A 27,684-nucleotide genomic window follows, 5' to 3' on the forward strand; every position below is an offset into this window, starting at 1 on the left:
CCCCGTGGGGATGGGGTCTGGGCAGGTGGGGGGGGGACACATGTGGGTGTAGGGAGCTTGTGTCCCCCTGAGGCAGGTGGCCTCCAAAGCACTGTGTCCCCTGGCCATAGATGTTCGCTCGAGGGACATGTCCCCTAGCAGTGAGTCCCCCCCAAAACCATGTGCCCCGCAGCCTGCAAGGACGTGTCCCCTGGGGGTACCTGTCCCCTGCTTGCGCATACCTCCTCTGGGGGGGATGTGGCCCCTGGAGGGTTGTGTCCCCAGGTTGTGTGTCCCCAAAGGACATGGTTCCTTGGTCATATCTGTCCCCAGGAAGGCTGTGTCACCTCCTTGTGCATGACCCTGCTCATACTTGTCCCCTGTCCCCAAATGGCTGCAGCCCCCGGCCATGAGCATTGCCTGCCTGTGCATGACCCTGGTCATACGTGTCCCCCAGCCACTTGTGTCCCCAGCCCTGTCTGTCCCCATAGGGCCGTGCCATCGCGCCCGGTTGTTTGTGCCAGGACACACCAGCGTTCCTGGAAGCCGCCTGCCGGGAGGTGATAATCCCCCGCCAGGACATTCTGCGTGGGGGCCCTGATAAGCAGCAGTGTCTGGCTATCGGGGACCCTGTCCTGCCACACAAGGTGTCCCCAGACCCGCTGTCACCTCTGGGTGACAGAAACAGGGGCAGCATCACCCACGCACCCCCCCAGCCTGGCCAGACCCTGCAGGAGGTGACGCAGGGTCGAGCCCTGGCACCAGCCTGTCCCCAGCACGAGGAGGGCGGGACTTGGGGGCTGCAAGGGACCATCCCCTCCTGTCTTCGGCCCCTGCTGTGACCCAGAGGTGTCAGGGGGTGGGGGGGGCCTGTAGCTCTCCTGAAACTGTGGCATAGTCACCCCAGCACCTAGAGCAGGGACACGGGCAAAGTGTCCCCAACAGTCCCCCAAGCCCTCCCTGTCGCGAGTGAACCCCACGGCACCATCCCCACCCGAGCCGGTGCCTGCCAGCCCCACTGCCCCTCGGCACCCACAGCCCCCCTGCCCCGCGGGCAAAGGGGGCCCGAGCGTCCCCCAGGCCAGCACCACAGAGCTGGTGCGGGGACACTCGGGTGCCGCGGGGGACCCCCGGGCGCTGCAGCCCCCCTGCCAGCCGTCCCGCTCCGGGGCAGCGTGTCTGGCTGCAGATAAGGAGCCGCGGGGGGCTGCCGAGCTGTCCCCACCCGCCATATCTGCAGGGCCACCCTGCATGAGCCCCGTCACCGGGTGCCTCTGCTCCCGCTCGTGGGCTGACCCCGGGGACAGGCACCCACAGAGCCACCCCGTTGTCCCCCGGTGCAGGAAGGGTGCGCGGGGCTGGGACAGGGATGCCCACGGGGTGCCGTGGGTGCTGCCTGGTCCCCGTGGGTGCAGGGGGCTCCGGCAGCAGGGCGGGGGCGGGGGGCTGCTGCCGGGACAGAGCCCTCCGCCCACGCCAGCCCTGCTCCGAACCCCAGGGTGCCCCCGCCGCGATCAGCTCCCCGGGCTAACGAGGGCGACGCGGCGGGAGCTCGGCACCCACCCTCCATGGCTCCCAGCTCCACGCTCACCGGCGCAGGAGCAGGACAAGGCTCCAATCCCCACCAGGGCCGGCCGGGAGCTGCCCGAGGGACAGGGCCAGGCGCCCACGGGGACATGGTGACACCACGTGCCCCCAGGAGCTTCGCAGAAGCAGCACGAGCCCTTGTTCCCCCACCCCAGCCGGACCTCCTGCCCACTCCGGGGAGCCCACGCCATGGCGGGTCAAGCACCCATGGGTGCTGCAACGGGGAAGACGGGTGCAGGAGGTAGAAGACGAGAGCCAAGGCAGGCGGTGACAAGGCTTTATTATCGGACAGCAGGGCGGGTGGCGGGACGCAGGCATGCACACGCACATGCAGATAGGCCGCCCTGCCCGGCACGCCCGCCAGCACGCGCCAGATCGGGGCCGACGGCACCATGGCATGAGCACAACCGGGGGGCCGATAACCCGGTCCTGTCCCCCCCACCCCGGCACAGGGAGGGGGACGGGGTGCTGCCGGCCCTGTGGCACCCGTCCACGCTGGGTTCGGCTGCTACGGCCGCAGCGAGCCCGGGCGGGGAAGGGGCAAGGGGCAGCACAGGGCCCCGATGGCACCGTGGGGAGCAGGGGACACAGACAGGGGACAACCTCTTTCACATTGTCACTAGGGCAGCGAAGCCACTGGCCGTAAGAGGCAGGGGGACTGAGGGAGGTAGGGGCTTCTGCGCTGCCTGCTCGGGCAACCCCCGGCCAGCGCGGCTGCTCGTCACGGCCCCACGGCCACAGCACCAGCCCCAGGAGCGCTGGTCCCCAAGGAGCCTGTCCCCACCGCAGGACCCTGCCAGTCCCCCCATGACCCTCGCACGCAGGGGGTCAAGATGTACCAGGGCACTCGGACGCAGCAGTTTCAGGGGTCTTACCACCCCCCCCCTCTCCGAGCATGGGGTGGCTTTGGCACAGCGCTGGTTTTTGGCATTCTCGGTGGTGGGACCTGGCTCAGACTCCCTCCACCAACGCTCCCTCAGCCCCCCGGAGCTCTCCCACCTCCAGATCCTAGAAGGAAACTTCCCCGAGGGAAAGCACCGCGGGAGCGGGCACCGGCTGCAGCGGTGCCCGACTGTCACAGTCCCAGGGCTGTGACAGCCACCTCCGCGAAGCCCAGCTGGGGCAGGGCCACTGGCCCCATGGGCAAGACACTCTGATGGGGAAAACCAGCCCCAAAGCCAGGCTGCGGGCAGAGGCAGGGGCTGGGCAGTGCCCGGGAGGGCGGCTGAAGGAGGGCAGCGAGCCCGGGGAGGTGGGTCCTGGCTGTTCTCTTCCCACAGCTGCACACTCCAACGCTCCGTGTCCCGCTGAGCCTCTGCTCCCAGCTCTGGGCGGCCGCCCGAGGACAGAGAACAGCCAGGCACCGGGGTTGCAACACCAGACAAGTCGCCAGTCGGAACTGGGGATCGGATCCAGACCCTGCCCTGACAGTTAATTACAAAATAAATCCCCCGCCCACCCTTTGTAATAAAAAGAGCAGCTGATTGGACATGCAACTTTCTGGCCCTACAAAATAAGGCACCAGAGCTTAAAAACGAAACTCCAATTGTCTTTGATATAAAAGGAATTCCCACGTGTTGAAGGCAGTTGATGTCTGAGTGCAGAACAGGGAGCGATCTTCACTAGCTTTGGGTCGGCCAGCCTCATGCCTGGGCCCCGGTGGCTTTCTGGATCAGGGGAATCTGCAGGAGGGGAAGAGAGAAGCTGTTAGGGCTGGAGGAGGGGGAGGCAGGGAGCTGTCTGCACTCTGTGGCTGGGCAGGGCTGGGGAAGGGGAGGCTCCCCAGGAGCCTGAAAGCTTTCAGGCAAGTCCTTCTTCCCCAAGAGCCGCAGGCATTGCCAGCTGCTGGCGCTGGGCTCACCTTTGTGAGATCCACGCCGGTGATGGCACGCACGGAGGCGGGGATCTCGGCCAGCAGACGGTTCACCTCGGATGTCGTGTTGCTGCTCTCTCCGCTGAGAATAACGATCTCATCCACTTTGGAGAGGGGAGCGGCCACTTTGGCAGCAATCTGGGGAGGCAGGGAAGGTGGGCAGGATGAGCAGAGAGCCAAAGAGCTGCTCAGCAGCCTCCTGCCCAAGCTCGTGGGGCCTTTCTGGGCTCCCCGGAGACCTGGCCCAGGCTGGGAGCTCCCGACCGCTTGTTTGGAGCAAAGCTGCTCCCTCCTCACCTCAGGCAGCGCATCCAGCACTAGGGCCAGCTGGGCAGCTTCTCCATACTTCTTGAGCGCTTCAGCTTTCAGCTTCATCCTCTCGGCCTCCGCCATCCCGATGGCCTCAATCACAAAGGCCTCTGCTTCTCCGATCTTGCGGATCTTTTCTGCCTCCGCCTGAGCAATGAGGACTTGCTTCACCCTGGAAAGGGAAACCCAGCCCTCCAGCAGCCCAGATCCCCGCAGCGTACTCAGCGCCGCTTCCCTCCCTCCGCCAGCCACGTGCCTGCCCTGCCGAGAGCCCACCTCGCTCCCACCTCACGCCAGCCCAGCGTGCAGCAGGGCTCAGGGCTGGTCCCTCTCCGTCCGGGTCACGGGCTCACTCACTTCTCGCCCTCGGCGATCTGCTGGATGCGGTAGGCTTCCGCCTCGGCCGGCTGCTTCACAGTGGCTATCAGCTCCTTCTCCATCCGCACGATCTCCTTCTCTTCAACATCGATCTGCTTCTTGCGCTGCACCACCTCAATTTCAATTTCCTCCTGGCGAATCTTCTGCTGCTCCCGGGCGCTCTGGAGCTCGTAGGCCAGCTGGGCCTCCACAGTCTGCTCGTGGGAGAGATGAGAAGAGGGGTCGTGGCCATGACCTCCTGTGCACAGACATAAGGACCCTCGGCAGGCCCTAACACCAGACGTGGCTCCTGCTCTGGACCAAACCTCCACCCAGAGGTGACGTCCCTGTCCTCAGACCTGCACTTGCTGTCCTTCCCTGTGCACTCTTCCCACAGTACTTGATCCCAACCAGCTCTGGGTCCAGCTTAGCTCACCCTCCCCATCCTTCCACCTACTTCCAGTCCCCTCTAACTGTTGCAAGCAGGAGAGGAATCTGCTGCAAGGTGCTCACACTGTGACACAGAAATCTGGGTTCTCCATCTTCAGCTCTCCTACCACATACAGGAGGAGGAAGCTGGCAAGTCCCAGAGCTACCAATACCATCACGAACCAGCCAGGGAACGGTGGTGGGCTGTCAGATACCTCTCACCTTAATGTTGACCTCCTCAGTGAAGGCAGCTTTCTGCAACTCAAAAGCCCGTTTGGAATCTGCTATTTTGGTATCGGCCATGAACTTGACATCCAGCATTTCTTTCTTGCACTCCGCCTCCTGCAGAGAGGAAACGGAGGGCAGAGCTCCAGGGTGTGCAGCTGGAGCAAAACAGGCTGCTCCGGGGAAGCCCAGCACATCTTTGGACTCACCCGAATGCCAGCATCTCGCTCAGCTTCTGCCACCCCGATGTCTGCGTCCCTTTGGACAGCCGCAGTCTGAGTCTTTCCCAGGGAGCTCAGGTAATCCACTTTATCATAGACATCCTGGAGAGGGGAAGATAAGTCACAGCCGCTTCCAACGAGCGACTCCATCTCACTCTCTTCCTGCTGAAGCTCAGAGCAACCACTTGTGGGCTTAGGCCAGGGTCAGAACGAGCCATGTCCGCCCGCTGCCAGACACAGACGTGACAGGGAGCGGCGGGCTCTCCGGACATCTTCCCTCCGGCTCCCTGGAGGCTCGGTTATCAGTGAGCTCTCTCCACGAGCCGTGTTTACGGAGGCAGCTAACCAGGTGCTCCTCACCCAGCAGCCTGGATACAGGACACGCTGCGGCGGCTGTCATGGAAACCCCCGGAGGGCTGGGGCAGGCTGTCAGCCGGCGCCTGTCAGCCAGCTGCAGCAGAGGAGCCAGGGCCAGGCTCTGTTGTGCCGCTCCTACAGCTCGGCCGCGTGCCCTGCAAGCGCAGCACCCTGCATCTGGGCGTACCTTGATGGTAAAGCTCAGGATCTCGATACCCATGCGACCCACGTCGGGAGCTGCCACCTCCCGCACCAGCTTGGCAAACTGATCCCTGTCCTGGTAGATCTGCTCCACCGTCAGGGTACCTGCAGAGGGAAGGAAGGGGAAGCACTCTGTTTGGAGCAGGGAACGCACAACGGCATGGGTCCAAGCCCAGCAACATCCTCTTTGCCCCTGATCTCTTCAGGTCTGAGCATAAGGGCGTAATCCTCTATCCAGACCCTGCAGTGCAGACCGACATCGCAGTCTCACAAGCACAGCCACCACACCTGTAACCCACAGGGACTCAGACATCTCTTGTTGCAGGCACTGAAAACTCACTTATCACAGCACCCAGCAACACAGCAGGAGCTGCTGTAGGGGAGGAACGATCTAAGATGCCACCTCTGCAGTCAGCAGAGGAAGAACCCGTTGCGGCCGCTGCAGTGGCAACTGGGACCAGCCAGCAGAGAAGGCAGAAAGCTACTCAGGACACCTTCAAGAGCACAAAGCCCTCCGCACCTAGGATGGAGCGCAGATGCCCCTCCAGCGTCTGAAGGACCACATTCTTCACATCCTGCACGTTCTTCCCCAAGAACTGCTCACAGGCCACAGCCAGGAGCTCCTTCTCCGTCATTATCTTCACCTAGAGACAGGAGACAAAACCAAAAGGACTGAAGGCACCCGTCTGAAGAGGGACAGGCACCCAACAGCAGCAGCAGCAGCAGCAGAAGCAGCAGTACCACCACCAGGCTGCCAGGCCCCCGTGCTCCCGTGGTCCCTCCAAGGGGCCATGCTGAGCTGTCCCCACGCTGAGCCAGGCCACCGCACAGCCAGCGATCCCCTGCTCACCGCCGCAGGTGCACGCAGCAGCGTCCGGGGCAGACACTTCTCCGAAACCCAACTGCAGCTCAGCATGGAGAGGTGTTCCCTGCCGCCATCAACCCCACAGCAGCGGCCAGTGGGTGGTGAGGGGACCGAACCTGGTCCCACAGGTCCCACCTGATGAAAACTCTATCAAAGAGCTCTGAATTACCAGTTCAGTCGCTGCACCAATACCAGACCTAGGAGGAGAGGGCTTTCTACAACTGCCCCTGGCCAAAAGCCATTTTGTTACCTTTCTCTTCCTCCTCCTTCACTAGAAATAATCTTTCTGACACAGGAAAGGCAGGGAACAAGGGAGAGTCTCAAACGCCCAAGGAGCAGCTTGGGAACAGGGGCTCCACTCGGCGTTCCCTGCAAGGAGAGATGAGACGAGATGGCCGTAGCACACTGGTTTGTCCTGCTCATGGCTGGGTGCTCCCAGCCACCCTTTATGGTGACCCCAGTGTGCTGTGGCCAGGACCCAGCTGTCCCACTCCGCATGGTCCGTCTGGCAATGATCCCTAGAGGTGGGACACAGCTGCCCTAGTGCTGCTTTCACCTCCCACAGTCAGTGCCAGACGTAAAAGTACCCCCAAGTCCAGACAAGCCAGGGTCTTAAGATGGTCCTGCTGGTCACAGGGCTGCTTTTCAAAGGTAAAGTGGTTAAAAATCCCTATGGGGTATGTTAGGCAGGGGAAATGTGTGCTCATGGAGCTCTACAGGATTCAGCTATGAGGAGCTACAGCCCACCAAGGTGACAGCTCCTGGTGGCCAGGTTCAGTCTGAGGGCTTAGGCAAAGCCTGGACACAGGGACGTCTGTGTGTCTGGAAGCACCAGACAAGGGAGCAGAGCCATACCAGCACCTTTGGGCGCCGAGCGGGTCCCACAGCACCCTCTCATGGAGACATCTGGGCTGGGCAGTGCCTCCTGTCCCCAAGACGCCGGTGGCACCCTGTGTCCTGCCCCACGGACCATAGCTGGACCTGCTGGTACCTGCGATGCCAGCATGGTCCTGGCTCAGAGACCTCCAAAGCTTCAGCCGCTGCACAGGGGCCCTCCGAGGGTCCCAGCACACGCTCTTGATGGGTTCACGATCTACCGACCTCATCCTGCCACCTACAAGACTGCTTTTCAGGGTCTATCTGCTGACAAAAGCAACACAGCTATTTCTTGAAAGCCTGGTCTGATAGCCCACGAATCCAAAGCGGTCCCGCAGCCCAACCTCCAGAGCAGAAGAGCAGCACCCGGCCCCCAGCACTGCCAGAGAGCGGACAACTGGGATCAGCCACCCCCTCTAAGGGGACCGGACACCGACCGCATTAGATGCGATGAGCTGACCAAGACTCAGCTGCCACAACTCTACCCCTGGTAACGTGAAGGAGCACCAACCTGGGCCGAGCCTTTTTCCTGCCTTTGCTTCTCAGGCCAGATCTCCCAGTCAAAACACCAAACAACCTCAGGCAAGCATGGCAATCCTCTTCTGCTTTCTCCCCAAGACCTCTGGGCTCCTTACGGGGCCAGGCCACCAAGGTTTCTTCTCCCTGCACCCCAGGCCAGCAGCATGCACTCTCTACAGGAGGGGGAGTTGGGAGAGCTGCTCGTGCAGCTGCACCTGGGAGCGTGAGCCCTGCACAAGGCTCATCTTGCAGCAAACAGGAGGTTTTTGCAAACATCAAACCCAATTAGACTCACCAGTAGCATTTACAGTGTGCATCTGCCAGCAGTTTCACCTCTCTAAACATTCCCCATCCTTCTGGAGCTATGGAGAGGACAGTCAGAGCACGGAGCGGGATGTTCGTTAAGAGTCCCTGCGGTACTTAACCGGAGCAAGGAACGATTCAGCCCCTGTGCATGAAGCCGGCCTGCAACCTGCCTGCGCTGGTGAACCCTGGATAGCCCGAGCAGGCCTGGCTACCCGCTCAGTGTGGATGTCAACCTACAAAGCAAAGGTTGCACAAAACAAAACTGAGCTGAGCGATTTGCGCTCGGCTCGTTTGCAGGATTTCAGACAGGGCGCTGCGACACTCGGTGCTTCTTCAAATGTCATTCACATCAGACAGAGAGTTCAGCTGGCAGGAAATCAGAAAGCCTCCATAAAACAATCCCATCTGGAGGATCGATACCGCCGCGCCCAGCTCCAGCCAGCTGCAATCACAGCCAGGGCTGAGCGGAGACAATCCATTTAGTTTGAGGCTCAGAAAAATGGTACAGAAGGATACGAAGCCCAGCGTGGCCCAAGGCAGCAGCATCCCAGCGCGTCCCAAGCACCCAGCCAACACAGGAAGGAGGCTACTGGTGAGTACCCATTACATCGCTCTTCGAAAAAAGAACAGCAACCTTAGGCACATTAAGTGCTTCTATTCTAATGCCAAACATTTTTAAATGTGTTTCTCTAGTAACACTTTGTTTGCTCTTTTCCTTTTTTGCACAAGCTCTTGAAAGAAAAATGTTTGCCTCAAAAGTACTTCTGGAAAATTAAGGTAACCTCTGCCATGCATGACCTCAGCTGCCTCAAGCCTGCTTTCTGCATGGTAATTCCTTGCATCTCACAACCCTAAAGCTTTAAAATTAATTGACAGTGAAAAAAATGAACCATGAGAAGAGAAAATAACATAAATGAGATCAACTGGGAGCTGCATTTTTAAGTCAAGGCACCTGGTGATCCAGTCTTCTGCTAGCACACGCCACTCAGCCTAGACCAATTCGCAGGCAATGGAAGGATGTCCCATAACTAGGTCAAAAAGGAATGCTGGCTTCACAGAAATACCTTTTCCAAATACAGCTGGAAAAGCTTATAAATTTATGAAATGTGTGTGAGGGGAGACACAGGTGCATGCATTTTGCCAACCACGCAAATGCCACTGTGGTTGTGTGACACATCAGCAGCGAAATGGATCTAAAGAACTGAAAAACTGAAAACAAGGATGCTGGTTCACACCATTCGCGCCAGGACGAGCCCCGGACGCTGGCTCCCGCGCCGGTGCTCTCACACGTAGCCCCTTTCCCCAGCGGCAGCAGGGCGATGCATGACCCCGCTGCTGAGTCACGGTTGTGCCCAGCCCTTCCGCCATGCGCGACAATCCAGAAACCGCTCCTGGCTGAATTCACCTCCTCAGTTACGCACGGCACACAGCTCCTCCGCAACGTCCGTTCAGAGCAAACCAACGAACCCAGGCGGGAATCCGCTGCTCTGCTAAGCACTGGGTGAAATCTGTCAAGTGCTTGGTCTTAAAAGAGCTGCAGCAGCCAGGGTGCTCTTCCCTGGGGGGGAGCCTTTTGATGCGTGTGGGATTTTGGTCACGTCACTGCGTCACTCAGCAGCTCCCCTCGGCTCCACTGCTCACCGCAGCGAGCGCGGCAGTCACCTCTCATGCAACAACTGACCTGCACATGCCTCGGGACACGCGGTGACCACAGCCTTGCCCGTGCTCCGGGAATTGCTGTCGGTTTTATACACCCAGAATGAGCTGTCAGGAGCAATTTTCAACCAAAGCATCCGGTTGCCTATTCGGGGAGTCAAATTCTGTCGAAAGCTAACAATATTTTCCTCCCAGCATCCTCCCCAAGGCAGGACCTGGTCACAAGGACAGGCTGTATCAGGGCAGCAGACCTCCAAGTCTAAGAAATGCAGGTGTTGAAGCGTACTACTACAAGCAGCAAGAGCTGCTTTTCACTTATGAAGAAGGCTTGAGAGAACAAAAATTCAGTTCAAGCCAGAAACTTTACACATAAATTTCAGTGCCTGGAGGGACCAAGTTCTTTCTTTAAGCTTTAACTCGTCGTGAAGAACTACAAGGTCCATGTGCTAATAATAATAATCCAAAGCAACATAATGCTCGGTACCATCTCAGGAGCGAATGGCTCGGTCCTGCAGGGTCACACACAGCTCCGAGGGCACCGCGGTACATCAGCGTTTCACAAACAGATCAAGTCACCCCCCCCACCTCATTTGCCATGTGAACAAATGAGACACCAGAAAAAGACGAATGATTTTGGGGAGAGGAGGAGAGGTCACAACCCCTTTCACAACACAGGACATGCTGTAGTGTTTGAACCAATGAGGACAGTGTGGTTGTGTACACGAATGTGTTTCGGAGCAGTTGGCTTCTGTTCCTGGACAACAGTAACCTCTTAAGGGGGAAAACCAGATGTAAGTTAGAGACATGCATTCCTGAAATGATGTTTTGGAGTTACTGTACCTGTGCCACACCTGTGACAGTTAAAGCTACCCCCTCCGCCGTCTCTACGTCCTCACACCTGGGCTGTAACGTCATTATCTCTAGGGAAATCCTGCCAAAAAACGTAAAATATTTGCACTTTTCCAGGTAACACACACTCAGCTCTTCCCTTTGCATCTCCTGCCCCGGGCTACCTGCCGCACTCATCACAGGTAATGTAAGACAGGCGCAGAATGCAGCCAAGGGACTATGTCTGTGACTGGAGACAGACAAGTCGCCTTGGACAAGAAATAGATTTCCAGATAACGCCTAAAGGCAATTTACCAGCAAAGAAAGGCTGGGAGCCAGACTGGAAATAATACTGTGACCCTTTCCTTTCCACTGGGCTAGTGAGGTGGCCAGAAGCTAGCAGCTTCGGGACCCCAAAGGGCCCTCCGTCAGAGCTCTCGCTGGCTGGTGTCACTGGTTTAAAAGCACAGCACAGACCTGGGATGCTCCCACCCGCCCACCCAGTGCTGATGCTGCAAGAAGCAGCCCTGCCTTTGCCCTCGCTGGGTTAGCATTAACACAGACCCACCCTCTGATCCGGTTCACCTCTCCCTCTGTCCCACAGATCCCGTGACCCAAAGGCATAGAGAAGCGAGTCTCCAGCTCTTTTGGGCCATGCCTGTACAGTATCAGGCACCCAGGAACAGATCCTGCAGCTCCAGAGCTTTCTCAGTCACGCAAGTTGGGCTTGAGGTACTTTGGCCGGACCCGGCAACCTGCAGGTCATGATTTGGTAAAACAAGAGACATGCTTGGCTGTGGCAGGTTCTGCTTCAGGAAGCAAAGCCTGGCTCTCGTGTCAGCTGTAATGAGCCGGGAAGGCATTGGGAGTCAGGACAGGGAGCCACAGGGCAGAGAGCTCATGTCAGTGAACATTAGGTCAAACATCTGAACCACTAACGGGCTGCACTGGGCTGCTGCGTGCACGCTGAGTCACTCCAGCATTGGCTGGAAGTGCTGAAATGTATCTCTGCAAGTTTGTGCCTGCCTTGGCCACTGTCCTAATGAAACTGGCATGCAAATCGGGAGCTGATAAACCAGATCCCACTGTCCAGGACATGCACAGGCTTTTTTTGCCATATGTGTTCACAGCTTTAATCAGCTAGTGTGGGATTTCAGCCTTCTGAAGACCTAATCTATACTTTGAATTTCATTTCAATACACTGCTGCTGCTTAGCTGGCAAGTCACAGGGGTGTTTGGTAATTAATGTTACGCTGGTTCATAACTGCTCACAGTGCAAACGCTAGCCCTGTACGCTGCAACTCATTCGAGGTCTCTATGCTGTACTTTCAAACGTGACAACATCCAAAATGGGCACTGTCTCCACGTGGAGGACAAAGGGCTGAGTGGAAACTCACGTCTAAAACTGCAGAGCCAGGTACAGTTGCCATTTTCCACCCCAGGTGTTCATGTTTCCTTTTGAAATGGCACAAACCCTGCCTTCCCACCTGCCCCAAATCCTGCACAGAACCCAGCCTGGCCTGCTTGCCAAAAAGCAGGTGCCCTTCTGCTCCCCACCAAGCACACAACGGAAACAGTGCTGTCGAGGAAAGGGTTACAGCTGGAGCGAGCGTCTGCGCTGTTATCAGAAGGAATCAGTCCAGCAATGCTGAATTTGGAATTTGCCAAGCACGCATCTGTCTGCATTACCTACAAACTGTGGAGTGCGCCCCAGGGCAAGTGCCGGAGAAGGGGAAGGAGAGGAGGGTATCGAGATTTCAGCTGTCCCATTAGAAAACCATTAGTTTTTATGTTATCCTGCTGCTGCTGCTGCTGTTGCTGCTGCTCAAAACAGAGGGATAAACAGTTAGACACGATGTTAGGAAGCTGGTGGATTATTACCTGTGCAACCCCTGTTACGTACAGTGGGACCCCCTCCGACGTCTCAATATTCTCACAGCGACAGAGGATGGTCATAACCTCCAAAGACAGTCTGAACAGCGAGGAATAAGGGTAGGACAGCAAATATACAAAGCAGTTATCAGAGAGTAAGACACTCATTGCAAAGGACAGACGAGACTTTCAGGTTTCCGCTTTTCCCTGTTCAGTTTGCCCTTCTCCCAGGGCTCTGTAACGCTGGGCCAGACCAGCTTCCCTCGTCGTGATGGGGAGTTTACAGCGTCCAGCTGCTCCTTTTAACGAGGCTCAACGGGCCGGGGGCTCGTCTGCACCCTGCGGCCCATAAGTCACCGCAGACGAAACCGAACCGTGTATCCCACCTGGACTGCCGTCCTGGAGTCAGCTGGAATTCTCTGCGGGAGTGATCTTCACACACAGAAAATTCCTTTTTGTAATAATTTAGATGCTTCTATGCCAACATTTAAGAGGGGCCAGAAAAATGCAAATGCCAGGGACGTGGCTATGCGTTCCTGGCTAAGGCACTGACGAGAGAAGGCGTTTCCAAGTGCTGCCCTGAGAAGCTGAATAACACCATTTGGTTCCCCCAGCGACATGTCAGACCATGCTGCCTCTCCCACTGCTTTTATTTCTGACCCTTAAAAAGGGACAGGATTTTTTTTTTCTTTCTTTTTTTTTTTTTTTTTCACCCTAGTCCTCAAGGTTGCAGCAGGATAAGAGCCCAGCACCCTGCCAGCTCTAACCGTTCCTTTTGTTCCCAGGTTAGTGCTGCCTGGCGGGATGCCGCTGACAGCAACACAATTGCTGCTGTCTCTCTTGCTTTCAGCACTGGCAGTTCCAGAAAAGATGTCCTAATTTCGGAGGAGGAAATCTGCCTCGCTCTTCATGTTAATGCAGCAGGCTCCATCTGTGGCACAGCTTACAGTATTTGGGAAAGGCTCTGTTTTCAAAAGGAGAATTAAGCCCCATCCCATGGCATGAACCGGGGGTATAGGTTTTAAACTAAAAGATTTGTTTAGGTGCTGGCATTCCTGAGCCCTGTTTGCTAAATAATGCCCAGACCTCTATCATATGACAGCTCACTCCTGGCAAGCAGTTCTTGGCCCTGGGCTCAGCCTTTGCTTAACTTAATAAGTCAGCCTCCCGAATACATCTGTTATCTCCTGCACATGGCAGGTCAAGGTCCTGCACTGTTCTCTGGGTTTCTCACACAAGAGGAGGAGCAGAAACCATTTGTTCCAACCAGCAGTTCCCCCAGCGAGATGCCTCACAAAAAATCAGTAACGAAGCTCATCTGGATCAAACGCAGTTCTTAAGCATTGAGCCCACAAGCCGGGCCTTTCCTTCCCCTCCCACCTCACACGAGCATGGCTGGAGAGGCCGGGCTAAAGCAGCAGGCGTTAGCTGAGACCTCTTCATGCAGCCGGAGCACTACGGTAGGCTCTCGTAGCAATCCTGAGCCCCAGCCACCTGGGAGAGGACCTGTGAGGTGTCGTGAGTCAGTTGCCAGCAGCAGCCAGGACCCCTCCGCACAAGGCAAGGTGCCTGAGCCCCGGGCGGACAGCAGCTACGGCAGTGAACCATCTGCAGAGCGAGGGCAGCAACATGCTCGCTTTGTCTGCTGGTGGCAACATGTGAACAGGGAAAAGAGGTGGCAAGATCAGGCAGTAAGGGTTAACTACAACCCCTGGCCATCACTCAGTGCAAAAACCCAAAAGTCACATCTTTATCCTTTTTCCCTATTGTTATTTATACAGACGGAGGAAACCTGCATTGGTGAGCATGAGGAAGGTGTTAGGAGAGTAACATTCCTACAGGTCCTAAAGACAAAGAGCTACGTTAGCAGGACAGCAGCACTATCACAGCAGGTTAGTTCAGAGACCAGCGCGGTAAGAAGCAGCAAGCAAAGTCCACGACCGAGGAAAGGGAGAGAAAGGAAATCCCGTGGTTTCAAATAGGAACACAGTCTGCTCCCAAGGTGACAGCGGTCAGCATATCTTTAGAAAACGAGACTTGAGGAGCAGGAGGGGACACTGGCCCACTGCATGGCACAAACGTGTTTGCTGCTGGGTGAGGGTTTGGGCCATACTGGGCAGAACTCAGGTCCTGTTGTGAACTCATGGATGAGCCAGCCTGGCTGCCCAGTATCTCTGTGAGAGCTTCAGCTGCGGAGCACTGCAAAGGCAGCAGCAGAGGAGAGGGGGGCTCTTGCCTTGCTCAGCACCCACTGCACCAGCACAGGAAGGAACACACTGACCAGCTAGGCTACAGCCCTCTCAGCTTGGTGGGTTTTATGTAAATAAAACACAATCAACAAGGGGGAAAAAGACCCCATCAGATTACCTTGGGTTTGAGGAGAGGTGTGGACAGAGAGGCCATTTCAAAAGTATTTCAGCTAATAGCACGGGATTTGTTTTTTTTCTTTTTTTTGTCTTTTGCACTGTGACACCCAGCTGTCCCCATGAAAACATTCAGCACAGAACTCCCTCATCCTGCGATCTGATTTTGCACAGCATCGTTTACAGTCAGGTAAGCCTGCAATGACAGGACTCACCTCCTGCAGGCCCTGGACAACCTCAGCCCCCACCACCCAAAGCAGAGGCCAGCCAGAAGCTGGCACTCGGAGCCCATGCTCCAAGGCACTACGCAGGGCACGCGTCGCTCCTTCCAGCTGCTCACAGTGCTGCACGCCGGGCAGCCTCCCTTCAAACGACCAGGAGCTGGTGACAGTGGGCTGCGTTGACACTCATCTATAGTTTCTCATATGCAGTGCCCAGTCCTGCGTTCCTAAAGATACTGCTGACAGCTCCACTGGGATGGCTTTGCCCAACTCCTACTCCAAAACCCACAAACAGCGAGGGTCTCCTTACCTTTGGGTGTCGGTAATGCACCACCAAGCCCAGGCCCAGCCTCCATATACATACTGCTTCACGTCGGAGCCGCAGCAGCCACCTGCAGAAAGCAGAGATGTAGGGATCACACATGGGCGCTTTGCTCTCAGCCAGGGAAAATCCTGCCCCCGGACCGAGTCACAAGCAGAACAACTTCATTGCAGCAGCCTGCGGGTGCTGCAGAAAGGGCATCCTGGGGGGTCAGTGGTTTCCCCAGCCCCTCGAAGCAGGGGAAGCACCTCGGCTCGGCCGCGTTACAGCAATCAGTGCTACCAAGCCGAGCTCTGTGACATGACCCGGAAAAATCCACGCTTGCTTCCAGTGTCTGATAAGTAACAAACACAGAAAACTCTTTCCAAGATCCACAACAGCCCTGGAACACCCTTCAGTTGGCCACGACGCAGACAGCCACCTGGGAACCCAACGCTCTTCTCACCCCCACGGGCTTCACACCACAATTTTCCATAGGCAACCCATTTTTTTGGATTTGTCTTATAAAATTGAAAAATAGTATTTGTAATAATTCAGTATGATGAACAAAACCACAGAAAGCGACCGTATTTCAAAGGAGGATTTTATTTTAGTTTTGTTAAGCAGTTTAAACACTTCTAGCAACCAGAATCATTGTAAGTACATGCTTCAGTACCTTAATTGTGATGCACCAGCTCCCTCATGGAAACACATGTAAGAAATTCACCTCCTTCCCCTCACCCATACTGCAAACAACCCTTAAACCCACCAAAAAGCTACAAGGTCAGCGTTGGAGGAGGGGAGAACCCTTGCGCTCCCCAAAAACATCTCCTCGTTCTGGCTCATGCCAGTACTGTGGTTCCTGAGGCTTTGACGGTCCACGACAGAGCTGCGTGTGCCCAGCGTTCGGGCAGCCTCTAGAACTCCTCTGACACATTTAAGATTTGACCCCAGTGAAGCCAGAAGACGCTGTCTGGGTTCTTACATCTTTGATTCAAGGGATAAGATGCCTGCTGCCTTTCAAGAGAACACCCTGCCAGTGACCAGCCCTGGGTTTCATGCCTGGCATGGGAGGAGCTCTGCACCTCCCCAGCTCAGAGCTCCGGTGTCTCAGCCAGATCAAGCCAGCAGGCCCTCCCGGGTCTGTTCTCCATAATCACACTTCCTACAGCAGCACCCAAGCGCCTCAGCAAGGCAAACACGGCACCAACAGAGCAACAGACAGTTCCAGCCCTGCGGGATGTAACTGCGCAGGCAAGACGGAGCCAGTGCAGAGGAAGAGCAGGCATGCAGGGAAAAACAGTGTGGCTGCAGCGCTGCGGGAGCTTCGCACTGCGGGAGGGGAAAGGGAGAACTAGGAAGCTGGCAGACGGCAGCCACAGAAGATGGCTCTTGCAAGAGACAATGCTTATTAAGTTTGTTGCAATAGGGCAAAATGAAGAAGCAAAGGCAGCACACATCCAGGTCAGTGTGCCGGCAGGGGCCTCTGGGCCACAGGAAGGGACTATGTGTCCCCATCCTCCTCCTTCTCCCCATCCTCAAGAGTTTGGCCATCTTCTGCTATCAGCCAGGGATACCGCCGGCTCCACCAGTTTTCACACAATGCCTTTCACAAACCAATCAGCCCCATCTGCAATTCTTCACTCTCCGATTTCAGCAGGAAATAAACATGAATGGCAAACTGAGTTACACACTTTTCCAGGTCTCCCGCGCTCTACAGCCTACAGGAACATTCTCCCGTCACCTCTGAGACAGCCTCTGGACACCTTCTTCCCATAGCTGGCAGGCTCTTTCAGCCAGGTAAGGAGTTACAGAAGCTGATCATACAATATCCTGCAGCATATTAACCGCAATGCCTTTTAACTTTTCTTGGAGGACACCAGCCCAGTTAGCTCAGCCTTTTAGCCAGGCCCTTGCTTTCCAAGAACAGGAAGGGAGGTGTTCCTGGCAGCTCCGCATGGAAAGGTATTTTATTTCACAGAGTCTATGTGGTCTTTAACGTCTATACTGAACCTCTGGTAATAGTTTCATAATAATGTTTTGAGAAAACTCTGTGCCCTAAACCCACTATTGTTACGAGATTGTGCCTCTCCACATAGATGTTTCTTTTATTCTGCAGGCAAATCAAGGAAATACCTTATTTAGTAACACACCCATGCTTGCTTCCCAGCACTGCCCAACGTTGCTGCACAGCACAGTTTACTAAGCTAGATTATATGTTAAAAAGTGTTCAAAGCATAAGAAAAATCAGGGAAAATGAAAACATTAAACAGGAGCGGGATGCCAGCTGGTTGCTTTCATGCAAGCCGGACGTCTGAGCGCAGCAGAGCTCCATCCTGGTAACACAAGTCAGATGAGCTGAACGCTCATTTTCCATTGCAGTCCTGTAGCCTCCTTCCCAAGTCGCAGCGAGCAAGTGAAAAAGGAACCAGCAAAGCGAAATCCTTGCAAGGCTACAGAATAAACCCTCCTGCACAATGAGATTTGGCAGAGAAATTGCCTTTCCCAGCTATAATACGCCCACTGTTCTAGCAGCCCGGGTCTCGCAGCCGCTTGGCCGTCGCTCCCACAAACACCCACCGTGCCTCTTCCGGGGCCGTGTACAGTGGCCAGGCCCACTACAAACAGAGGATTCATAGCCGGGAAGCTGCCGGCCAGCTTGGCCTCTTCCCAAACCAAGGGGTCCCATGTTCAAGTAAGAATTCCTGGGGCCAGGAGAAAGCATGTTGTCTGGGGTTTTTGGTTTTGTTTTGTTTTTTTTAGTGGAATGAGATTAATTGCTTTGGAGTTTGTAGATCAACGGAGCCCTCAGCAGATGCAGGAAGCTGCTGCCCTGGTGGACGGCATGCGAGGAAGCACAGGAGCCCAAACAGTTACGGGGACACAGGTCTCAAAACATCAAAGCTGGGACAGTTTGAGGTTGTGAACGAGCCCTGTGTTGTTTGCTCTCCCAAGGTAACTCGAGGCAATGAGCTTGTATCCTGGCAGGAAGCGGTGAGCGTTCAGAAAGCAGGTCGTGGTAAACAAGTTGCTATGATAACTCAGTAACTATACTCCTTCACGGAGACTGTTGCAGGCTGAACACAAGAACAGAGCAGACACCGCTGCCATCACCTGCTCCGAGGGAGCTGCCATCCACACGCCTCAGTTCAGGGCAATCTGGTGCCGGAGTCTCCTCCTCGAGGTGGACCCACCGCCCAAGCTGAGAATAAACAGCTCGGTCCAGGCAGACAGAAGCTGGGTTTGTCAGAGAAAGCGCCCTGTGCTGGGAAATGTCATGGGGTGCTAGCAAGTGAGGGCAGAAGACAAGGGAAAAACTGATAATTGAAACCAGTTACTGACAAAAGGCAGAATGGAGAGGAGAGAAAAAGGCAAGGGCATACATAAAGAAAATCATGTAATAAAGCAGGGTCTAGACTAAAATCAGTGTCTGGTTCTTAGGCCCTGCTGTGCATATAAATTAAGCTTTGTCCACATGCAGAAATGGCACAAGGTTAACAAAAATTAATTTAAAAAGATGCAGGGTTCTGAATTGAATCCATAAAACCCTTTGATAGTCACTACAGCAGACGAAAGCACATTATACTGGCTAGCTTGTTTTGGATGTAATCTATACCAAAATGACTTGTTTTAAGCTGTGAGTATCAATGCTACAAAGTGAGCTTAAAAACACGCATTTAGTTTAACTCACAGAAATCCAGAGAAGACAAAACCACAATGAAGTTACACAACAAAACTACATAGATACCACCCCACAATTCTGCTTGGAAACCAAAAGCAAAGCCCCGAGGATACTCTGTCCACTTCCTTCTCACGCTGTGCTTTCTGAAGAGTAATTTGCAAGTCTTGGAGACTTAATGAGCACCTGACAAAGGAAATCTTGAGCCCCACCACCTGCAAAAAGCTGAACAACTACCTCCCGAGAATGAAACCCCACAGAGGAGCTGCATAAGTTGCCTGTTGTGCACGTGGTGAATAGCTGTATTGAGCACCGGCAATCTCACGCTACAAACTTGAGACAACCTGTGATGCTGCGCTCTGGACAGCGACCACCGAGCATCACAAGCAGCATGAAACCGACCACAAGGAAAGAATTTTGGCTAGCCAAAACGAAGAAGGTAACTTTGTATGAGCACTCAGTTAAATGTGGCAGATGACAATCAGAGCCACTAGCAGCTTGCTGTGCAGCTCGCCTGGTGCGAGGGGTAGAACACCTCAATCTCAACCCTGGGGAACAGTTCTGAACTCCGGCTCCAAAACATGCAGACAAGGGCAAAACCCCACGTAAAACCCGGCAGAAGCTGCCTACTCCTTCGCACTAACTCCTATTGCTTTTGCGGCTGACGAGCTGGATCACAAGCAGCCAGCTCACACAGGCCTGGAAGCAGAGGGGCGGCCCCGATGCCATCAGTCCCACCACCAGCGTTAGGTCTCAGACGGCTCTTGCTGCTCACCGTGTCTTTCTGCAGGACACAGCCTGGACCATCTCCTCCCGTTCCATTTTCACGCAATCGACTGTTCTCACCTAAGTGTGGCTCTCTGCATTTCTCCTTATTGAACCGCATCGTATTTCTTTCAGACCACTCGGTCAATCTGTCGAGTGTGTTTTGATTCTAATCCAGCTCTTCAAAGCTCTCGAATCCATTCCCAGCTCAGTGCCGTCTGCAAATTCAATAAGCACATTCTCGATTCCATTATCAAAGCCAAAACAAGGAACTTACTTGATAAAGCCTTTCAGCTGAACAGTGAGCCACTGTCCAGCTTCCTGGCAATGGTCTTCCAGGCAGTTTCATACTAGTTTTATAATATCTGCAAAATCAGTTCCTCCTTGCACCACGGACTGTAGGCCTCCTGCAGGAAGAGCTTGCAGAGCCTCAGGAAGCCTTTATTTCAGACTTTCAAAACTTAGACTAGTACCACAAAACCATCACGGTCTCACTGGCTCATAATCATGACCAGGAATAAGAAGGATGCAGTAACAGAACGCGAGATCTCAGAGGAGCTCCGGAAGGGTTAACAGCCCCTGAGTGCTGGGGTGCGGCAGGAAATGTTTACACAAAAAACTGGAATTAACTGCCGGCTCTTCTTTTACTTTGGCAGAGATCAAGAAGCCCCAAAAGGCACTGCACTGAAGTAAAGTTTGAGAAACTGGGCTGGACCCTGTTTCTCAAGCTGACTTCTGAGAAACTGGAAGTGCGTAACAAGCCTTAGGAAAGGTAACGTGCACAATAGCTGCTGCTTCTCCTCACCCCCTCGAGCGCGAACCCACCTGCGAGGGAAGCCAGATTAGCTGGACACGGGTCATACTCAGCAAATATGTGTAGTTGTTTCCTTCAGGGCGTTTACGAGCAATGTATTTCTTTCAATACTCTCCTAGGAAATAAAGTTAGGTTGACTGGGCTGCAACTCCCCTGACTTTTTTCCCTCCTTTCATACCCTGAACTTCTGCTGAAACAGCAGTTTGTTCTGACCCAGAAACACGGTGGGCTGTGCCAGCCCTCCCCTGTCACCCACCTCCAGGTGCTCACCTCGAAGCTGCTGGACCACTGCTGCGTGGTGCCAGCCTGCAGCTCTCGACAGCCAGGAGGAAAATGCCCCAACCTTAGAGATTTGGGCATGACTATACACTTCTGGTAACCGTCAGATGAGCATGGCTACTATAAAATACATCTCTTTATCAAGAGACTCTGTAGAAGTATTATAGCATTGTATTTCAAAATTAGCAGATTGACCCTTAGCTACGAAAAGCTGCATTCAACCAGACTGTAACCCAAAACGAGCATTAGGCATCTGAGACAACCTATTTAGCTGGTGGGAATTTTTGGATATTGGGACCAACAGGTACTTTGTGCACCTCCCTGAAAACTCGCTGGCTCCAGCTGCGCTTGGGGAGGACTCGGTGCTGGGCCAGGCGCCTGCCAAAGCCCCCTCAGAGCTTGCACCAAACCTCACCGGGAGGCTCCCAGCACCACCACCCTCCAGCAAAGTCGGACCCACATTCCAGAGACCATCATCGTCTCTGCAGGGCTATGTGGAGCATGCTGACCAAGCCTGAGCTCCACATTTCACGGACAGATTGGCTAACCAAGTGGAATTTCTTAGAAGGAGATTGGTGTTGCTCAACAGGGGAAGGATGCAAGTGCCAGTGGGAATGCTGACCCGTGCCCGGGAAGCAGCTTCCCAAATAAGGCTACGAAGCTCCCGCACACACAGACGTTCCCAAGGCACAGCCAGCTGCTCCTTGAGCATGGAGGAACTCAAGCGTCTCACAAGAAAGTGAAAAGAAAGAACATCACTCCTCAGAAAAAAACCCACATGCCGGGGAGGCACGTGACCAAACTTCCTTCAGAAGAGGCACAGGCTAAATTTACAATAACGAAAACTTTCAATCAGCTTCATGATTTGAAGGTGCCTTTCTGCAAAGTGAAGTCTTTTCAAATAACAATTGTATGACAATTCAAGACTGCAAGCCCAAACTTGTTTTTAATACTATTTGCTGTTGGTTTATTGTTCCCTTCCCCCTCATTCCTCAAATCCAACCTAATATCATGCAAGTAAATGCTGGCTGCTGAGGTCCTCTCTGCTTTTTCCTGCAGAGACACGGCTCAAGTTCCTGGAACTACAACTGCTTGTAGTGACATGCCTCCCACTAATGCCCCGGCATTCACTCTGCACGTCATTGTGGAGGAGCTGCAGAGCTGTTGAGGGGTTCTGCAGAGCTCCCACCACCTCTCGGGCTGCCCCTCAAGCTCAGGGATGGTGCTTTCATCAGACAGCAAGCGTTCGCAGACCACGTTGGGCAGCGACAGTGGAAAGCCATGTCTAGTGGCAGCACTGAACCCAGTTCTGACTCGTGGCGTGACTGCGCTCCCTTCCCAGCACACGGCTGTACACTGAGGAGTGTCCTCGGCTCGCCGCTCCCGGCTGTGGGAAAGCTAAGGCTTGGAGCTGCAAGCAGATGCCACAAATTCCTGCTGGCTCATCCTGCAAGCCGTGTTTTGCAAACTTCAGAGCTGAACAGAAGCGAAACCAAACTTTTAAGACTGAAGGGCATTCCGGCAAACCTGGAGCACGGCTTCCCGATTTCTCCCGTCGGATGTGGCATTTCACCAAGGGATGCTGATTTTGACAGGGGTCTCTTCGGAGGGAAGCGCAGCATCAGCTCTAGATCCCAGCTGGGAACTGAGAGATCTGCAGAAGACCAGGAAAGCTGCAAGAAATACTGCTGCTCCAGGCAGCTGGTGGGTGCGGTTTATACCTCCTTAGAAGCAGCCGACACAGAATTGCGGCCTGCTTCTGGGATCTCCTCAGTAATTCCCTTAAGGTCTGTTATCCAAGAGCGATGAAGTGATAACACACCAGCCAGAAGCAAGTGCCACAGCCCACTGGAGTCTTTGGCTCCAAAAACGTAACAACACTGTTTCACACGCATGGCAGAGCTGCGATCGTAACACATCCTTGAAGTTCACATGCATTTTCTTCCAGGTGAGTTTAGGTCTGAGCGTCACAGCGCCTGCCGCAAAACTAGTCCAGTATTGACAGAAAGGACGTAACATGACCGAGGACACACGAAGTGACCAACACCTGTATCTAACCTGGTCATTACCCTGCACTTGGCCCCAGCCTGTCACACAGGAGCGGAGTATCCAGCCCTTACAGCAAGCCATTACATCAGCTAATGGTAATTAAGTCCTGTCCGCATGCAGCCTGGCCTATGCCAAAGTGCCCTCCGGAGCTTCGGCAGAGCGCTGGAGCAGCCACAGGTTGAATCAGACGCAGGGGATTTCACTGCTGGTTTATTTAACTCTCAGCAACCAGCTCACTTGATGAGAACACTACAAATACCTGATGGGCCTGAACCGTGTCCAGTGCCACCGCGGCGGGAGGCCCAGCGACGTGATGGTAACGAAAGAGCCGTAGGATACGATGGATGAGAAGGGCACTGCAGGGACAGGCCCATGACGCCCTGCCCCAGCGGGACGCTGGCACCCAGCTGCTCCCTCCCCAGCAAAGCCAACCTGCCCCCAGCAGCAGGGCGGCCTCTCGGCAGCGCCAGCCAAAGGCTGCTGGCGGCGGCCCAGAGCCCGGCAGCCTTGCCGGTGCCGCTGTCTGACATCACCCCAGAGCAGCAGCACCGGGGTGGGCCACTGGCGCTGCCAGCTTGCTCGCCCACCCCTCCCCACGCCGCGGGGACCCCAGCCCCGAGCGCAGGGGTGCAGGGGCACTGAGCTGCCTGCGCCCCAGGGCATCGCCTGGCATGGCCGGCCCCAGCGCCCGCCCGCAGCAGGGCACCCCCCGGGTGATGCTGCAAGGTCCCCCCGTGATGGGGACCACCCCGACATCCCAGTGCTCCTTCAGGGGATCCATCCCCCCCCCCCCCAAATCACAGGGCACCCTAGAGCAGACACCCCCAAATACCTCCTCCAGATCCCACCCCCCCAGGCGGGGCCTCCCACTACCCACCAGCTCCCAGGGTCCCCCCAAGGCAGGGAGCCTCCCCAGTACCCCCCATGACAGGGACCACCCCCTCCCAGCATCCTCCAGTGCCCTCCATGACAGGGAGCCCCCCACCCAGCATCTCCTAGTGCCCCTCTATGACAGGGACCCCCCCCCCCCCCCCAGAATACCCCAGTGCCCACCATGACAGTGAATCCCCTCAACGAGCATCCCCCAGTGAACCCCCATGACAGGGACCCCCCCCACCCAACACCGCCCATTGCCCCTCCATAACAGGACCCCCTCCAGCACCCTCCAGGTGCTCCCCCATGACAGAGACACCCCCCTCCCCCAGCACCCCCACATCGCAGGGCCCCACCTCAGTGCCCCAAAGCCTCCTCAGGACAGGGACATCCCCCCCCCCCCCCCAACACCACACCCCACCCCACCCCACGACCGGGACCCCTCCAACCCGAGGACCCCCTCACAGCCAGGACCCCCCCTTCCCGCCGGGGTCCCTCCCCGCAGCCCCCACCCCACAGACCCCTTCCCCCTCAGCCCTACCTGACACCACCAGCGCCTCGTTGGGCCCCACCGTGTGGCAGTTGCCCATGGTGCCCGCGCCCACCGCCGCCTCCTCAGAGCCTCACCGCCCGCTCCCACAACCCCCCGCGCCGCCCCGCCCCGCCGCCATCTTGGGAAGGTCGGAGCCGCGCCCCGGGTGGGCGGGGCCGGGCCTCCCGCGCGCCGCCATGTTGCGCGCCAACGCGGCCGTGCGAACTGCGCGTGCGCGGAGGGCAGCCCACCGCCCTCACACCGCGCATGCGCACCGCGGCCCCGGCGCGGGAAGCCGGGCCTGCCCCGCCAACATGGCGGCCGCCTCCCAGAATCCGGCGCAGGAGCTGAGGGGCGGCCTCCTCCCTTTCACCACCCTCGCTTTTATTGTTCGAAACCGTGGGGGGCTGGCGAGGGGCTCCCCCCGGCCCCCCCGAGCCCCACCAGCCTCTCGCTGGCCTCCCAGAGCACCCGCGCCAGCCGGTCGTCGCGGCCTGGCGGCCATGGCTCCTGCAGGCGGCAGTCGGCGAAGTAGCGGCCGCTGAAGCGCTCGAGGCCCTCGGCCGTGGCACAGTGCAGGGGGGTCTGGGCGCCCTCGGATGCATCGAGGAAGAAGAGCCAGGCCAGGGGCAGGAAGAGCGGCTTCAGCCAGAGCGGCATGTGGCGGAAGAGCTGCGTGTTGACGAACCCTGCAGCGAGGGGAAGCAGCCATGTTGCAGCCCGGCTCCCGGCAGGGAAGGGCCCAGGTGGGAGCCAGTCGCTCTGCTGCAAGGAACAGACGTGGCTGCGCCAGGGCGGCCTTTGCACGGGCAGCGCTGCTGTGGCCTTCCCCGGGGGTGCTGCCCGCACCCACTCAGGCCTTGCTAGGCCGGTGGCGTGTGGGGTAACGGTGCACGGTGCTCCGTGCAGGAGGTACACTCTGGGCAAGGACACGCCGTGCAGAGGGATGCTCCGTGCAAAGGGAGACACCATGCGAGGGGATGCTTCTACGAGGAAAGGTTGAGGGAGCTGGACTTGTTCAGCCTGAAGAAGAGAAGGCTGAGAGAAATGCTGATAAATATCTCAAGAGTGGGTGTCAGGAGGACGGGGCCAGACTCTGTTCAGTGGTGCCCAGCAACAGGACAAGGGGCAACGGGCACAAACTGAAGCAGAGGAAGTTCCAGCTGAACATGAGGAAGAACTTCTTCCCTCTGAGGGTGACAGAGCCCTGGAACAGGCTGCCCAGGGAGGTTGTGGAGTCTCCTTCTCTGGAGATATTGAAGACCTGACTGGACAAGGTCCTGTGCAGCCTGCTCTGGGTGACCCTGCTTCGGCAGGGGGTTGGGCTGGGTGACCCACAGAGGTCCCTTCTGACCCCGACGATGCTGTGATTCTGTGAATTCGTGCAAAGGCTGCACCGTGCACAAAAAGCACACAGTGTAAAGGCAGCTCACACACTGCATGACAAGGGACACCCTGTGCAAAGAACACCCCCCACAAACGCCAACAACAAGCCCTCCCCGTCCCACCATCCCCAGCTCTGGGCCGCAGAGCCGGGTCCCTACCTGGGTGCGCGGCGTAGCACGTCACCTGGGTGCCCTGCAGACGTGTGGCCAGCTCCCGGGCGTGCAGCACGTTGGCCAGCTTGCTGTCGCAATAGTCCTGGAAGGTGGAGAGCAGCCCAGGGGGCGGCCGGCCCAGGGCATCGGGGCGCAGGCGGCCAGCGCGGTGGGCGCTGGAGGCGACGATGACCACGCGGCTGGGCGCGCAGCTCTGCAGCCGCTCCAGCAGCAGCTGGGTGAGCAGGAAATGGCCCAGGTGGTTCACCTGGAAGGGGAGGCTGAAGCCGTCCTCCGTCGTGCCCCCGGCGCTCACCCCTGCAGAGGAGGCAATGGCAGCCCAGGGTGGGTGTCGCGGGGGTGCAGGGGGTGTCGGGGAGGCGGGGGGTCCCGGCGCTCACCGGCGTTGTTGATGAGGAGGTGCAGGTGGGGCTCCTGGCGCAGGAAGGCGCTGGCGAAGGCTCGCACCGAGCGCAGGCTGGCCAGGTCCAGCTGCATGAACCGCACCTCGGCGTTCCCCGACTCCTGCGGGCAGAGCGCAGCCTGGGGTGGGGGGCACCCTGCCCGGGGCGGGGGGTGGGGGGGCCTGTGGGGCTTGGGAGTGTCCCATGGGGGTGCCCCAAGGGTGCCCAGGGGCGTATCACAGGGGTCCCTCCTGCAGGTGCTCAGGGGATGTCCTGGGGGTCTCCCAAGTGTGCCCACGGGGGTGCCCATGCAATGTCCAGGGGTGTCCCATGAGGTGCCTGGGGGTAGATCATGGGGGTCTCCCATGGGAGTGCTTGGGGGGTGTCCTGGGGGTGTCTGGGGATTTCCCAAGTGTGTCCTGGGGGTGCCCATGTGATGCTCAGGGGTGTCCCATGGGTGCCCCTGGGGTGCTGGGAGGGGTGTCTAGAGGTGTCCCAAGGCTGTCCAGGGGCACATCATGGGGGTAACCTGGGGTGCCTGGGGGTCTCCCAAGTGTGCCCAGGGGGGTGTCCTGGGGGTGCCTATGCGATGCCCAGGGGTGTCTGTGGGGATGTCCCATAGGGTGCATCATGGCAGTCTCCCACGGGGGTGTCCTGGGGGTAACCTGGGGGTGCCTGGGGGTCTCCCAAGTGTGCCCACCGGGGTGTCCTGGGGGTGCCCATGCAATGCCCAGGGGTGTCTTGGGGGTGCCTGGGGGTAGATCATGGGGGTCTCCCATGGGAGTGCTTGGGGGGTACCCTGGGGGTGCCTGGGGGTCTCCCATGTGTGCCCAGGGGGGTGTCCCATGGGGTGCACCACGGCGGTCTCCCATGGGGGTGTCCTTGGGGGTCTCCCAAGCGTGCCCAGGGGGGCCCCGGGCCGCGGCTCTCACCGTGCGGATGCGGCGGGCGGCGGCCTCCCCCCGCGCGGCGCTGCGGGCCGCCAGGACGACGCGGGCCCCGCTGCGGGCCAGCTCCAGCGCCGCGGCCGCCCCGATGCCGCCGCTTCCCCCTGTGGGACGGAACGGAACGGAGCGGCTGAGCGCGGGTGCCCGCGCGCCTCACCGGGGCCGCGCGCGGGCGCGCCCCCGCCGCTCACCGGTGACGATGGCGGTGCGGCCGCGGAGCGCGCGGCGGGGGCGGGGCGGCGGCGCGCGGCGCAGCCCGTGGCGCAGCAGCGTGTAGAGCGCCAGCAGCAGCCCCGCGCCCAGCAGCGCCCACCCCATCCCGCCGCTTCCGCGCCCGCCCCGCACCGGCCCCGCCTCCCCGGGGCGGGGTAAACGGGGCCGGGCCCGGCGCAGCCGCGGGAGTAGCGGGGGGCGGGGGCCTCCCTCCGCCGGCGGAGCAGCTGCGTGGCCCCGTGGGGG

The 27,684-nt window shown here is 57.4% G+C and overlaps 1 protein-coding gene across 4 annotated transcripts; it reads right to left on the minus strand.

Moving 5' to 3' along the window:
- Nucleotides 1-1,829: 1,829 nt before the first annotated feature.
- FLOT2 (flotillin 2) lies at nt 1,830-27,543 on the minus strand. Of its 4 annotated transcripts, XM_075440335.1 has the most exons (14): nt 27,417-27,543; nt 27,211-27,329; nt 26,276-26,399; nt 25,881-26,192; nt 15,355-15,436; nt 10,601-10,691; nt 6,059-6,182; nt 5,525-5,643; nt 4,969-5,082; nt 4,757-4,876; nt 4,106-4,320; nt 3,737-3,920; nt 3,428-3,577; nt 1,830-3,248 (listed from the first exon to the last, which is right to left on the minus strand). In XM_075440335.1, exons 1-14 carry the CDS (start codon nt 27,541-27,543, stop codon nt 3,210-3,212), a joined length of 1,920 nt encoding a protein of 639 aa, XP_075296450.1. In that variant the 3' UTR covers nt 1,830-3,209. The 4 variants fall into 4 exon arrangements, with proteins under 4 accessions (XP_075296450.1, XP_075296454.1, XP_075296451.1 ...); XM_075440339.1 differs by lacking the exons at nt 25,881-26,192; nt 26,276-26,399; nt 27,211-27,329; nt 27,417-27,543 and adding exons at nt 12,492-12,560; nt 24,346-24,453; XM_075440336.1 differs by lacking the exons at nt 25,881-26,192; nt 26,276-26,399; nt 27,211-27,329; nt 27,417-27,543 and adding an exon at nt 24,346-24,453.
- Between the last annotated feature and the right edge of the window lie 141 nt (nt 27,544-27,684).

Source organism: Opisthocomus hoazin, chromosome 20 (assembly GCF_030867145.1).
Source record: "Opisthocomus hoazin isolate bOpiHoa1 chromosome 20, bOpiHoa1.hap1, whole genome shotgun sequence".
Classification (NCBI taxonomy): domain Eukaryota; kingdom Metazoa; phylum Chordata; class Aves; order Opisthocomiformes; family Opisthocomidae; genus Opisthocomus; species Opisthocomus hoazin.

Bases quoted from the DNA above. Each gene is read 5' to 3' on its own strand.
- FLOT2 (XM_075440335.1), bottom strand. From the start codon at position 27,543: ATGGGGTGGGCGCTGCTGGGCGCGGGGCTGCTGCTGGCGCTCTACACG. The intron at 27,330-27,416 runs GTGAGCGGCGGG...TCCGTCCCACAG, and splicing joins CCGCACCGCCATCGTCACCG to GGGGAAGCGGCGGCATCGGG. The intron at 6,183-10,600 runs GTACAGTAACTC...TCCTGTCTCTAG, and splicing joins CTGTCACAGGTGTGGCACAG to GTGAAGATAATGACGGAGAA.